Source organism: Suricata suricatta, chromosome 4 (assembly GCF_006229205.1).
Source record: "Suricata suricatta isolate VVHF042 chromosome 4, meerkat_22Aug2017_6uvM2_HiC, whole genome shotgun sequence".
NCBI lineage: Eukaryota > Metazoa > Chordata > Mammalia > Carnivora > Herpestidae > Suricata > Suricata suricatta.
The window spans coordinates 14,394,431-14,408,954 of NC_043703.1; the positions used below are offsets into that span (position 1 = coordinate 14,394,431).

Below are 14,524 nucleotides of genomic sequence, written 5' to 3' on the forward strand. Positions count from 1 at the left end.
CCTAATTCCTGCCAGGTATTCACGAAAATTTAAAATAACATCCACAGTGCAACAATATAACATCAGCCGAGGTAAATGACAATTTAAAAGAAATATCTCCTGTCCCCAAAATCACATAAGCCAATCCCAAAACAAATCTGTTCTTTAGCTCCGTCTCCAGTCACACGGACGGTTGGGGGGCAAGGGGTTACTGGGCCCTCTTTGCTTTGAGTGACAGATGATGCGCGGAGTCCTAACACTCAAAGGGGGCGTGATAACGTGCTCACACCTACACCCTGAAGTCTGAACCAGCAGCTGCGCATCCAGACCGAAAATTCCTGAACCGATTGGGGCCCCTGAGGGCACAGCCAGAGCTAGCACAGTCAAGAATCCGTGTGTGTGCAGGTAAGTGTGCGCATCTGCCCATGTTAAGAGAGAAACACATGGATGAATTTGCAGCAAAAAAAAAAGCTTGAATCATTTAAAAGTGGATCCCACATTTTATCCAGAACTGTCCTCGGGCTACCCAAAAGCGGGTTAGAATCAAACCAGGGAGAGAGGTCTGGAGAAGGCTCTTGGGAAGGGTGTCAAGAATGTCTATTGACAGTTCTGGTGGTCGCCCGTCTCTAACTCGATCCTTGAAACCTGCCTTGTGCTTCAGAGCCAAGCGTCTGACACCAGTCATCACCCCCACCAGGTCTCCAGCGTTTCAGACCCATGCCTCGGTGGCTCACCTTCATCCACTCCCCACGGCAACCAACTGCTACACTGACGCACTCCGCGTCAGGGTCGGCATCCTTAAAAATAACCATTAACTCAGCCTACCGACTGCCTGCTCTGTGTGACGCGTGCTGCTGAGTATTTGCTGACCATCTCCGTATCACAAAGGACGGACGCAGGACACAGAAAAGATACAGAACTTCTTCGAGGTTCTGCGGCGAATGAGCCGCCGAGCCGGGCTTTACTCCCAGGCGGCCGGGAGGGGATGGACGCAGGTACTCAGCCCTCACCCTGTGTGTACGCTGTCTGCCGCCCGCACCCCGTTAACCGTATGTCCACACACACGCTCAGTCTTTCCACTCCAGGAGACACGCAGACAGACAGACAGTCTGACCACTGCTGACCAAGTGTCCTTGCTGTAAATACCATAGAGCAGGGACCAGACACAAGAGATCCCAAAATCAGCAAGATGTGGCCTCTGCCTGGACGTGCTCCTGCTCTGGCTTGGGAGAGGGACCGGGAAGGAAATGCTAACTGCAAGGCAGCACTGTGGGAGGGCGCCTCCCCCGAGTTCAAGTCCTGCAGGTCAGGCAGGTGTTCACCAGCAAGCGACAAGGCAAGGGAAAGGGGGCTAAGGGGTCAGAGCCGAGTCACCAGGAAGCAGGGCAAACTGGCGGGCACTGGGACTCCATGTACTGACCGGTAAAAACAAAACACAGTTGCCCAACACCTCATTTCCAAGCATATTTTTAAGTCACACTAGCGTAACCAAAGTGTCCGAGCAATTATGGTGATCTGAAATGAACAGTGAAAGCACAGAATGACGCTTCTTAATATTTAACAGCGAAATTGTTGTGTTCTTAATATATGGCACCTCCAAGGACCCCCTTATCCAAGAATCTGTGCGCTGTTTACCAATATTAATTCATTCTCCGAACAATCTCATGAGTGGAGTAAGCTTAAACAAACAAACATCCATAATTCATTACATTATAATAGAGAGAAGCCAAATACGCTGGCAAGGTCACATAGTGAGATCGATATTCCTTTGAACTTCACCCAGGAATATGTGTAATCTAGAAGGGTACTTCTTGAATTATCTACTGTTCATTTAACTGGACAGATCGCAAAAATGAGAGAATTTATCAGAGAGTAGACAGCTGTTTATTTCTAACTACTAAATAGCCATAGTGGTGAGCAGGTTTTCCCAAGTAAAGCATAAATCCTAAAGTAGAAACTAAACATATGCCAGGAATGAGTGCTAGAGATAAATAATCCATGGTCTTAAACACTCTGAAAATAGAAAAGCCTCAAGGATAAGACCCGAATGTGAGAATATCTGAGCCAAAACCCTAATGATAAAATTTCATATACTAAAAGAGAATAAATCTAAGATTATGACATCCCGTTTCCTCAATTAGGGCATTTGGTTCAATGCTTCAACCGTGCATGGGTTTGAAAAGAAGTTTCTTTGTGTCAATAAATTCTTACTTGGAACAGTTTATTTAAGAAAACAAATCAAGACCTTTAGGAAGTTAAGTCATTTGGACAACAAAGCAGTGGTGAGAATAAAAACGGAATTAAATCTCAACCCCCTGGAGGGCAGATCACAGCGTAAAGGATGCCTGTTACCATAAACTTGCAGAAAGGTAGACTTTTTTGGATTTAGTAGGTTTTATTTTAATAAAAAGGAGGAAGTTGGTTTGAAACAGCCCAAAGGGGAGAGTTGGGAAATCTTTTTGAAGGCTTTGCATGAGCCCATCCTGAAATCATGAAACATAATTACAACTTGAATGAACACAAGAGAAATAAAACAAAAGCGAAAAAGGGTGGGGGGGGGGGGATGGCAGAACACAACTACAGTCAGATGTACCTCTTTACAGAACTGCAACTGTGGGGGCGCCTGGGTGGCTCAGTCGGTTAGGCGTCTGTCTGACTTTGGCTCAGATCATGATCTCACAGTTCGTGAGTTTAAGCCCCAAGTCGGGCTCTGTGCTGACAGCTCAGAGCCTGGAGCCTGCTTCAGATTCTGTTTGTCTGTCTCTCAAATACATAAACATTAAAAAAAACAAAAAGAAAAGAATTGCAGTTGTGTACAGTGACTATAGCCTGGAAGAAGGAGCTTCCCAGCTATGCGGGGGGAGAGGAAGGGTGTCAGAACCACAGAGCTGGGAGCACAGAGCAGGATACTGTTTTCAGGGCTACAGCCTCTGAGCTTTCCTCCAGCTGCACTAAAACCACTCATCTTTTCTCACCAATAAAGCACCTACTGAGTTCCTTGCACATAGTACGAGCATAGTAGGAATGCTGTTGATGAGCTTAGTCATGTATTCCGAACTTAGGCAACCAAGGTGGGCCTTACATAGGAATGTCCTGGAAATCCACAGAAAAGATGCAATTAATATAGCACAGAATCTTTTTATTTGGGGGGAGGGAGCAAGTGAGTAAAGGGCAGAGACAGAATCCCACAAGGCAGAGAGAGAGAGAGAGAGAGAGAAGCAGGGTTCACCCAAAGCAGGGCTTGAGCTCACCTGATATGGGGCTCAGACTCCTAAACTGTGAGATCATGACCTAAGCTAAAGTCAGATGCTTCATGACGGAGCCACCCAGGCACCCTTATATAGCACAGAATCTTAGGCAAAACACAAACAAGTATCATCAAAACTAGGTTCTGAGCCCAGACTGTTCTCCAGTGCATTTTAGGGCTCAGGTATGGGAGAGCTAGGATTTGCTCATCAGAAATTTAAATTTTTTTAAATGTTTATTTATTTTTGAGAGAGAGAGAAAGAGAGAGGCAAGTGTGAGCAGGGGAGAGACAGAGAGAGGGAGGAAGAAACAGAATCTGAAGCAGGCTCCAGGCTCTGAATTGTCAGCACGGAGCCCGATGCAGGGCTTGAATCCACCAGCCATGAGATCAGGACCTGAGCCGAAGTCAGAAGTAACCGACTGAGTCACCCAGGCGCCCCATCTCACCAGAAATGTAAAGTGGAGCACGCGGCATGCAGCTGCCTTCACTGCCTTCCCAAAGGCCACACACACGCGTGACGGTGGACAGGGAGAGGTGTCACTTGGTGGCAGCTAGTCGTAGGAGGAGTGTGTGATTCAGCGGGGAGAGAGGAGAGGGGGTCCCTCCCTCCTCAGTGGGCCGACCCAACAGGAAGCTTTTCCGCTAATCCTGAAAGGACCATCTCTGCAGATAATCTCCCTTACCAGCCACGCTGGGCTATTAACACAGCAAGGAAAGAGATGGTTTCTAATCTCAAGGAATTTCCTTTCATGCAGGTGAATGAAGACACCAAAGGAAGCGAGAACCTTCCTCCCTGCTATAATACCTTCCATATCCCAGCCCCCCCTCCCCCCAGGGCTGCCCTGCCTTTAGCCCTGATTCCCCAAAGCATTCCTCAGTTCAGGCACCAATGAAGTCAAAGACCAACGGCTGATTCTAGCAGACACCAGCTGAGGCAATGCTAGCCCCTAGATTATGCCAAATCAAAATCTCACTTTCTGGTGCCTGGGGGCCTCAGTCGGTTAAGTGTCCGACTTTGGCTGAGGTTATAATCTTGTGATTTTTGAGTTCAAGCCCTGCCTGGAGCCTGCTTCAGATTCTGTGTCTCCTCTCTCTCTGCCCCTCCTCCGCTCAGGGTCTGTCGCTTTTTGTCTCTCAAAAATAAACATTAAAAAAAATAATCAAAATATCACTTTAAAAATTCTAAGACCTATGAAATTAGTTTATTATTAATCTCTTCTAATTTTTCTCTATCCTCTACTAGAACTGTTGATAAAAGGATGGGGCACCCGGGCAGCTCAGTGAGGTAAACAACTGGGTCTTGATTTTGGCTCAGGTCGTGATCTCACAGTCGCGAGGCGGAGCGCCACACCGGGCTCTGCTGATGACACAGAGCCTGTCGTGGGGCTTGGCCTCCAAAATATGAGATAACGACCTGAGCCAAACTCAAGAGTGGGACACTTAACCGACTGAGCCCCTAGGTGTTATATTTTTAAGTCACTTCAAGAAAGAGCTAATAAAAATATCTGTAAAGATCAGCTATGCCTTAAATATACATACAATTAGAAATCAACCTGAACAGCTAATACCATACAGTAACCAAGTTCCTCTTTTCTAATCGGTTCTTTTTTTTCTAATCGGTTTGAAGCATTCACGTACACACTCTCTTAATTCCCATATTAATTCTAGGAGAAAGTTCTATTCTTAGCCTGATTTCAGGATGAGAATATGGACAAACAGAGCAGGCAGAAGTGAAGAGAGAGCCGACAGGACATGAGGGGGGATGAGGAAAACCCCTCCAAGTTCATATATACTGGACTGAGTTTAATCAAAATCTGAAAGAAAATCCGAAATTCCAGTGGCACAGACTGAGTTAGGGGACCGAGCGTGCAGCAAAGACAGAAGGAAAGTCACACAAAGGACAGGCTCCAGTTACCGGGCACTCATGAGTTAGCCTGGCTTGACCTTTTGAGGGATGACGAAAATGATTTTTAAGATTCTGACAAAGACAACCTTAATAATTGTCAGGAAAATAAAGACAGCAGTGTGGAAAAGATAGCCCAGAAGAGGAAGTAATGTCTTTAATAAAATAAACCATGAGAAATACAGTTTGGATACCAAAGCCTGGAATAAAAATGTATCATTTAATGAAAATTATTAGTTCCTTTATCATTAACATGTTTCTTTTTATTTTTTTTTAATCTTTATTTATTTTTGAGAGAGAAAGAGAGAAGAGGAGGGGCAGAGAGAGAGGGAGACACAGAATCTGAAGCAGCTCCAGGCTCTGGGCTGTCAGCACAGAGCCCAGCGCGGGGCTGGAACGCACAGACAGTGAGATCACTGACCTGAGCTGAAGTTGGAGACTTAAAAATTTTTAAATCAGAACACATTTTCCCAACATAAGCAGGGAAGTAAAAATTACATTGGCATCTCAAACAGCCAGTTTTTTTTCCCCATTTCATAAAAGTTAAAATAGTTTTTAAAAACATACAAAAGAAGTTCCCAGGATGAAAAATATATATAGCATACTGTCACAAACATCATGAAATAGAGTATTATAAAATCATCGGTCCCCGAGCAAGGATGCCTGGTCTCACTCATGGTCCAATCAGTCAGTACCCAGTTTGGTTTAGGTTCCCTTGCACACATTAATTGACCTCTTTCCTCATTAAAAAAAAAAAAAAAGGTTGTACCAAGAGTACCTACTTTATAAGGCTGTTGCAAGAATAAAATAAAATGACAGAACAGAATAATATGTTTAATGCTCTGCTTGGTACATGAGAGGGGCTCTCCATGTGCTAGCTATTTTCATTACACGAGCATGTATTATTTATGAATAAAAGACACCAAAGACAGAACTAAAAAACCAATCCCTGAAGATTCTTAAATCCACCAGAAAAAAGTAATGCACACCTGACCAGCTATTTCAGCGGCTACGTTTTAAATTCCTGTCACGTCTGGGGGCGCCTGGGTGGCTCAGTCGGTTAAGCCTCCGACTTCGGCTCAGGTCAGATCTCACGTTCGTGGGTTCGAGCCCCGCGTCAGGCTCTGTGCTGACAGCTGGCTCAGAGCCTGGAGCCTGCTTCCGGTTCGGTGTCTCCCTCTCTCTCTGCCCCTCCCCCTCTCATGCTCTGTCTCTCTATCAAAAATAAATAAAACATTTAAAAAATAAAATTAAAAAAAATAAATTCCTGTCACGTCTGATCTGAAGACCAAGAGAGCATCAGCAGTCTGGTTGTTAACTACACAGGTTCCCACTGACGTGGCTTTCTCCAGGGTATGTGGCTATATTCCCCTGAGAGACACAGTAGAAATATTAGTGTTTCTAATTTGGTATCCCTGGGGTTTTCCCAAGGCAAAGAAATAAGCCAAGGGAAACCATAAAAAGCAATAGCCCACGGTTAACAAACCACCACCACCAAACTGATCTATAAATGCAGAGCATTCACCTGCAACCCAGCAGGTCACCTCTGGGTGCGGTCAGTGCCACTCCGAGAGCATTTTTTGAAAACCCTGCATAATGCACAGTTTCTTTATAAAGCTTTACTAGGTGGAGCTTATTAAGGAGCTAATTTAAAAGGCTAATTAAAAATGAAAAAATGAGGGGCACTTGGGTGGCTCAGTCAGTCAGGCATCTGACTGTTGATTTCCGCTCAGGTCATGATCTTGTGGTTTGTGAGACACACTTGAGGTTAACCAAAAAGCTGAGAAGCGACTGTGGTTTGTGAGATAGAGCCCTGCATCAGCACAGGGCCGGCTTGGGATACTCTACCTCCCTGTCTGTGCCTCCCCTACTCATGTTCTCTTGCTCGCTCTCTCTCTCTCTCTCAAAATGGATGAATAAACATTTTTTTAAAATGAGAAGATGACACTTCATTTAAATGTCATTCACAGACTGCTAAACTTCAGGAACATGCTTTCACGTCAGTGTGAGAAGCCATGATGGAAATCAGCTCAGACCAGCAAATACCATCTCGGTGAACAATGATCAAATCAAGCTCTTAATTCTTTGTTGTCTCACATCGTCATCCTTCCCTCCCCCACCTTACGCCTCTCTTCCACTTGTCCTCTACTTAACCCCAATTGAATGACATACAATTTAGTGACATACAGTGGATGTACAGAATTTCAAATCTTATGCCTTGAGCTTCTTAGACAAGACACTATGTAACACCAATGCAGCAACTAAATGCATCTTTTGCCAACGTAGCACATGATACGTTTACTCTTGAAACGACGCCATCAAATAATATGTATCGGTGCGTCTCACTTTCATGAGCCATATAAGGATTTTATGTATTTTGATTTAGAAGAGTTATGCTCATACACTTCCTAGAAGCTAGAAACATACACACTGAGAAGGGTACTTACTTCTGCTCTACATAGAGAGGATCAAAGAACTCCGTTGTGATTTTGTTTGCGTAGAGGGAACAACCGGTCATGGAGCATAGCCCTGCAAGGCATCAGAAGGCAAGTACCATGGTTAGAGTCGTTTCGTTCACATCATGAAGTACGTTGTTTGGGAGAGAGTTACTACTTACCTGACAGTATGAATACGATCCCGGCCAAACAAGCAATTTTAGCTTTGGCTTTCTCCGAGCCTCCGACTTTGGTACACTTCATTCCAAACAGCGCAAATATGGAACCAAAAAAGCCCAGACTGACGGCCGCAATCATAAGTCCTCTACATGCCTGGATATAACCTGCAATGAGAGGTCATCGACGTTAGCGTGGAGCATGTGGCTTTCGAGGCAGAAATCCTCATTTTGTACCGTCCTTCACAATGAGGGTTCTGTTCTCCGAAAGATATAACCATAGTGGTTAAATAGCACATCGTAAGAGAAGCCGGAAGGGAAAGCAAACTAATCTATATGAAGTCCTCATTGTACGTCACACGCTTTTAAGATTGGCCTGTGCCTAATTGTCCGGACAGACCCCCTGTTGTCATTCCCACATTCACAGAGGAGGACACTGAGGCACCAAAGGTTATGGGCTATGCCAGAGATGAGTTAGGAAGGTGCTGAAACGCATTCTATCCACTTCTGACTACAAAATCCATGCGACAGTGCCCGTCTCTGTAAGAAATATTATCCACCACCACCTTAACGTGCCTACTCTTTTGCATGTAGGACCTTGTATTTATTTTTTTCTTAATGTTTACTTATTTTTGAGAAAGAGAGAGAGAGACAGAGTGTGAGCAGGGGAGGAACAGAGAGAGAGAGAGAGAGAGACACAGAATCTGAAGCAGGCTCCAGGCTCTGAGCTGTCAGCACGGAGCCCCATGTGGGGCTTGATCTCGTGAACCATGAGATCATGACCTGAGCTGAAGTCTAACCGACTGAGCCACCCAGGCACCCCGACCCATTTTCTCAATCACCTATTCTTATTTGCATAGCCAGGGTAGGGTGAACTTCAATGTGGCTTTTGTCCAGACACTAACAAATTTTAAATTAATAGAATTTAAACCAATAAACTTTTAGTACAGAAGGTCCTTTTCCTTCCAGCCGGAAACAGTGCCATTCGTCAATCTGAAATAGCGATCGTGTCTACTAGGTGTAAGTAAATGTTTGCTGAGCAAATGGACAGGCATGTGCATCAAGTTTACATATGGAATTCATTTTTTAATTTGAAAAAAACACAAATAAAGCAAGTCACTCATTGTTAGTGTTCAGGCAAAGCCTACAATAAATAATAATTCTCAGACTATGGTAATTATAAATTCAAGACATAATCCTGGCACGTAGCCTGCAGCCCATGTTCCTTTGGGAAAGAATGAAATTTTAAGCGTTAATCCTATTGCCAGGATCCATTTTGAAGAGTACACAGAAGATGCTCTGTTTAACTGCAACAAAATAGGGGCACCTGGGTGGCTCAGTCAGTTAAGCGTCCGGCTTTGGCTCAGGTCATGATCTCATGGTTTGTGGGTTCGAGCCCCGCATCGGGCTCTGTGCTGACAGCTCAGAGCCTGAAGCCTGCTTCAGATTCTGTGTCTCCCTCTCTCTCTGACCCTCCCCTGCTCACGCTGTCTCTCTCTGTCTCTCAAAAATAAATAAAAAACATCAAAAAAAATTTTTTTAATTAGGCCTCCACCAATGCAGACTGCAATGACAATGAACTTCTAGTTTAAGTGTGAACTACCTCCAAGTAGAAAGTAATTCCACCAGAGGTGAGGCTGTCAAAAACAGCAAAACAAATTTATTTTTAGCACAACAGGATAACGGAGGCTAATTTCGGTAGCAATAATCATATTGCAGGGTCTCTGCTGCCAAATACCGACCCAGGTTTTTAAAAAATTTCAATTCTCAGTCCCCTCGCCAGAAGCCAGGGAGCAGGTGGACACACAGAGAAGGCTGTTAGTTCCCTGTGAGGTTAAAGGCCATCCACCAAGACAGCCATGACTGGCTCATCATTCACCACCAGCGCTCCTGGGACAGCGTGGTTCATTTTCTCCCGAGACTTCTATTAATCTATGGTTTTGACGTATGTTAGTGGATTCCCACTGCAATCACGAAACAGAACAGCATGGGTGTAGACGTAGCCACTGTAATATATGTTTAAAAAAATTAGCCTCAACAATTTATCATTTAGTTTAGGATTCGTTTAGGCCTTACATACAGAAAATGCAGCAGCCTGGCAAACGGTTAAGTCCTACAATCTGATCATTTAGAACATGACTGCGTTTTCCCAGATGAAAACAGTGGTAAGAACCTCAGGCCGGTGCATGCAATCCTTAATAGGACTTAATGTGGAAATAACAGTAGTCTTTAAACTTTATTCAACCGTTACTCATAATATTCTTTTTGGAGGTTCTCACTCTGTTCTGCTGTCTCAGCCCCCGTGCCTTGGCACAAATATGAGAGGAGAAATACCGTTTCTGAAGTGGTCGGGTCCTTCCCGAGTACCAACCAGAACCCTGACTTGGAGGGAAAGGCACCCTTCTCCAGCCTGGAACAGTAGCAGTAACTTGCTAACTCACTGCACGCACAGACATTGGTTAGATTTTCTGAAATGGGGAACAAAGAGCAGGGACTAGGCTTCCCCGGGATGAACCACACCCCCCCACCCCACCAGCTCTGGTAAGCCTGGGTGTGTAAATTAGGGGCTTCCAGTCCTTAAAACATCCACAGCCTCAGGCCTTAGGTGACTTCCAACAAACTCAGAGTTTATCTTTTGCAAGGCAGACCTCTACAACCTTGCTTTGAACAGTTCCTGAGGGCAAAACTTCTAAGTAACACCATCAAGGGAAGTGGCAGTAAAAACCTAGTCAAGGAGGCCATTATTTTTGACAGGTTGAATTTACTGACACCTTTAATAGCTAATTAACACATTAAAGTGCTGAGGCATGAACATATTTACTCAGAAGTTCTCTGAAGTATAATTTATAGTTAACTCTCTTGGAAGAAACGGCAAACATTTCCACTAACAAAAATAGATGGCATATACTAAAAACCACCCGGCTGAAAATGATTCTCAGCTGAAGTTCAAGAGATGCTTTGAAAGGAATACGAGCTGGCGATACACAGAAATCAGTAGCCCTTCAACCGGCTATTAGTAAATTAGTAAGATACAGTGACTTTAAATTAACGAATTCTGTTGGAGGAAATCCTCAAAGCATCCCTTAAAAGTTAAGTGTTTTCCAAATGATGTGTACCTTCTTTTCCATTTCACACTAGCAAAAATGAAAATATCCACTTGGTGGAGGCAATTCCCTAGCAGCACCTGTGTCAGTGGCTGGAAAAAATAATGGGCTTTTCTTACGCCAGGAGCTTTGTGTAGTTTTTGCAAACCCTCTGAAAGAAGGGTGGGATCAGCGGAGGCATGAACTACGAATCTCAGCTCTCAGTCTTCCATTTACCTGCTGTGTGTCCTGGATGACATTACCCTGTCTCTCTGAGCCTCAGTTTCCCCATCTGTATGTGAAACAGGGATGACAACACTTACTTCACAGGATGGATAATATGACCAGAGCACCTGGTGACTGGTGAGAAACTCTTCAAAGCTTCCCTTCCATCATTCTAAGATTGATTCTAAGCAGAATTGGGATTTGGGGTCTTAACAGAAAATTAAATCTATACATTTAGTTTTTCTCAGCCTCATTTTCCTTATAGGGAAAACTGGGGTTGCAATGACTAACCCCCCCCCCCGCCCCCTGAGAATGAGGAATCAGAGCTTCAACCTCATATAGAAAATTTGGAATAAGGTCTCCATCATCTCCACCCAAGAGGCTCCTTCTTCCCCTAAGGCTAGATGAGAGAGAGCCGTGGGCCTTCTCCCCTCCTTCCTGGATTCTCTTTTCAACCTAGAGCCTCTTCCTGGGTAAGGGGAGGATTGGCTTGCTCAAGCCTCTGGTCATCACAGCCTACGGTGATGGAGCCTTCTCCTGCCTGCAGAGCAGTGTCAGGAGGTCCACGGCGGGACGTGCCTCGGGACCAGGGCCCAGCAGAGGCAGCAACCCCAGGGACCCAGCACACAGCTCACAGAGAGGCCTGCTCTGGGAAGGTCACCTTGTAGGAGGAGGAACCAACTCCTCTCTATGTGAAAACGTAGCTGTGTGATTCGGCCCCCCAACCTGTTATTCTGGGAGACACAGAAGAGTAAGATTGATTGCTTTGGATAGGCAATGCCTTCTTAAGCCACAGAAAGCAGAGGCAGCAGGAAGAGACTGATAAATCTGATTACGGTACACATGTCAAAGTTTTGTGTAAGAAGAGACATCCTAAGTTTAAAAGACAAACGAAGGGCTGAGTCTGTAACATATATAAATCAAGGAGGATCAACACCCAGAATTTAAAAAAAAAAACAAATCATTTACATCATGAGGAAAAAACAGGCTGGGCATAAGATATGAACAGGCAATGCATGAAAGAGAAAAAAAGAAGGTCAATAAATACATGATGGTAAAAATCATTGGTAAAAACCAGGGAAATGCCAATAAAAATGATAACAGGATAATAGTGACCCATAATACAGGATGAAAAACTTCGTGGGGAGAATGTGCAGAAATAGGCATTCTCGTTTGTTGGTGGTGGAATGTAATTCAGAGGTATAAACTGAACATTCAAATGTGTACTCTGACAGTACCACTTCTTGGTACCCACTTCACAGGAATATACATGTGCACACAGAGATGGATACGAAGATTCTCAGTGCAGCACTAACAACAACGAAAAGCTGGAAAGGGTCCACTGCCCAGCAGTGAGAAAGTGTTACACCCACAGTCTGTCCAGACTCAGGAACACCATGCACTTGTTAGAGTTACTTCTCTATGTACGGACTTGGAAAGAGATACTATTAATTTTAGAACACCATACAACAACAGGGAGTGTGAAGTCAGTTGTGTTTTGTAAAGTCATTTTCTAGACACACAAACACCCACAAAAGGGCATTTTGCAAGCTGCGTTGTATATAAATGTCACTCTTTTCTCCCTCCTCAACTCTCTCCAAAGCCTCATTCCCGAGGGCTCTGCCCTCCTTCCTCCTCACACCCCCACCTGCCCCCAAGTCGCCAGGCCAACTCCGTGCTCACCTCAGAGACACAATGTGAAAACCTCACTATTCTGCACTCAACACGCTTCATGGAGCATTTACTTCTCAACCCCCTCTGACATCCCCCAACGGTCTCATAGAAGGAAGCAGACATCTCTGGTGTGCAAGCTCGGGTAACAATACAATTACAGTACAAGAGAGCACTTTGGACAGTAACCATCAATCCCAAATTCCTCAATGTAAACCACAGAAACAAGAGCCTCCCTGTTCAAAGGATCAACCTGAATGTGTGCTCTACAGAGCACAGGAAACTCGAGGGTAACTCTAGGGGACCAATAGTGACGCAGCTACTTTACACACCAGGACGAAGACCAGGTTGTCATCATCTAAAACCAGGCACATAGGGGCGCCTGGGTGGCTCAGTTGATTGAGCATCAGATTTCGGCTCAGGGTGTGATCTCATGGTTCGTGGGTTCGAGCCCCGCTTCGGGTTCTGTGCTGACAGCTCAGAGCCTGGAGCCTGCTTCAGATTCTGTACCTCCCTCTCTCTCTCTCTGACCCCACCCTGCTCGCGCTGTCTCTGCCTCTCAAAAATAAATAAAAAACATTTTAAAATTTTAAATAAGAAATAAATAAAACCAGGCACATATTCCCAGTATATGGAGGTTCCATCAAAACACCACCACCCTGAGCAACAGTGTGCTTTCTGTGGCCAGCACCGTCGTAGGGGAATTAATTCTTGCCTTTTATTGAATCAGCTATGCAAATAAAAACCTGCAGTGGGGTAATTTTTTTAAGTTAAAAAAAAAGAAAGGAAACACCTCAAATCCAGAGATAATTCCAATGACTATCCTTAACTTTCTGTTGGGCTCTATCAAGTCCTGTGCTGTAAAATCCTGGAAGAAATCAGCCTAGAACTTGAGCAATCATTGTACCGGGGTTGACATCTACTGTTCTCTTGAAACTAAAACTGAGCCAGGTTTCTAGAACATCCACCTGTTGCTCTGATTCAACACACTATAGAGCCCAACTAGCAAGAACAATGTAGAAAACAATCTACAAGAGAACAGGTGGGCGACCTTGGGGGCGGAGGCGGGAGGCATGGACCCAGAACTTGGCGGTCTCTGGCATGAGATCCTTGCTAGCCAGGATTCTCTACCCACTGCGCACAGGCAAGGGCCATTTATTTTCCTAAAACTTGGAGGAAGCATTAAAACCCAGGCAGACACGTTTGTTGAAGTGCGGGGTTGTTTTCTTCTTGGGGGAGGGCGTGGGAATGACACTCCCTGCAATATGTTACTTTTTCTCTTGCCTACTTTAAAAAGAACTAACAAAACGGTTAGTGGGAGTTCAGGACAAGCAGAAATCGCTTGGACAAGTCGATACTATTTTAATCAGGATCCAGCTGTTTCGGGGAGTGCTGGGTGAAGGAGCCAAGCGTTGCTTGCTCCCCGTCCTAAGGGTCGTGCTCTCGAGTCTCAGGACTGCAGAGGTCCTCCGTCCACCCCCAACGCCTGGCTCGCCCCTTCCCCCGCACACACACACACCCTCACCAGGTCTGTGTGTGTGTGTCCCCCTCTCCCGCCCCGGGGCGCAGGGCTCGGACCAGCGCCCCAGCGGGACACGCGTCCGAGCACCGCGCCGAGGGGCACCGGGGCTCTCCGAGGCTCCCTCGGGCTCTAGCGGGGAAAGCGGGGCTCGGCCACGGAGGGGTCCCGCCCAGGGGTGCCGCCCGGGGTCGCGGGGCCACGAGGGCGCCCGGCTGCCTGGCCGGGCAGGAGCGAGGGCCGGGGGAGGCGGGGACCGAGGGGATGCAGACCGTCCAGCGCCAGC

The 14,524-nt window shown here is 45.6% G+C and overlaps 1 protein-coding gene across 1 annotated transcript in view; it reads right to left on the bottom strand.

The window, feature by feature from the left end:
• The window catches only part of CLDN10 (claudin 10), a 121,086-nt gene that overhangs the window by 8,353 nt on the left and 98,209 nt on the right, over positions 1-14,524 (bottom strand). The window contains exons 2-3 of the mRNA XM_029938418.1: positions 7,747-7,908; positions 7,577-7,658 (exon numbers count right to left, since the gene is read on the bottom strand). Coding sequence (XP_029794278.1) covers positions 7,577-7,658; positions 7,747-7,908 — 244 coding nt within the window. The remainder of the gene's footprint in view (positions 1-7,576; positions 7,659-7,746; positions 7,909-14,524) is intronic.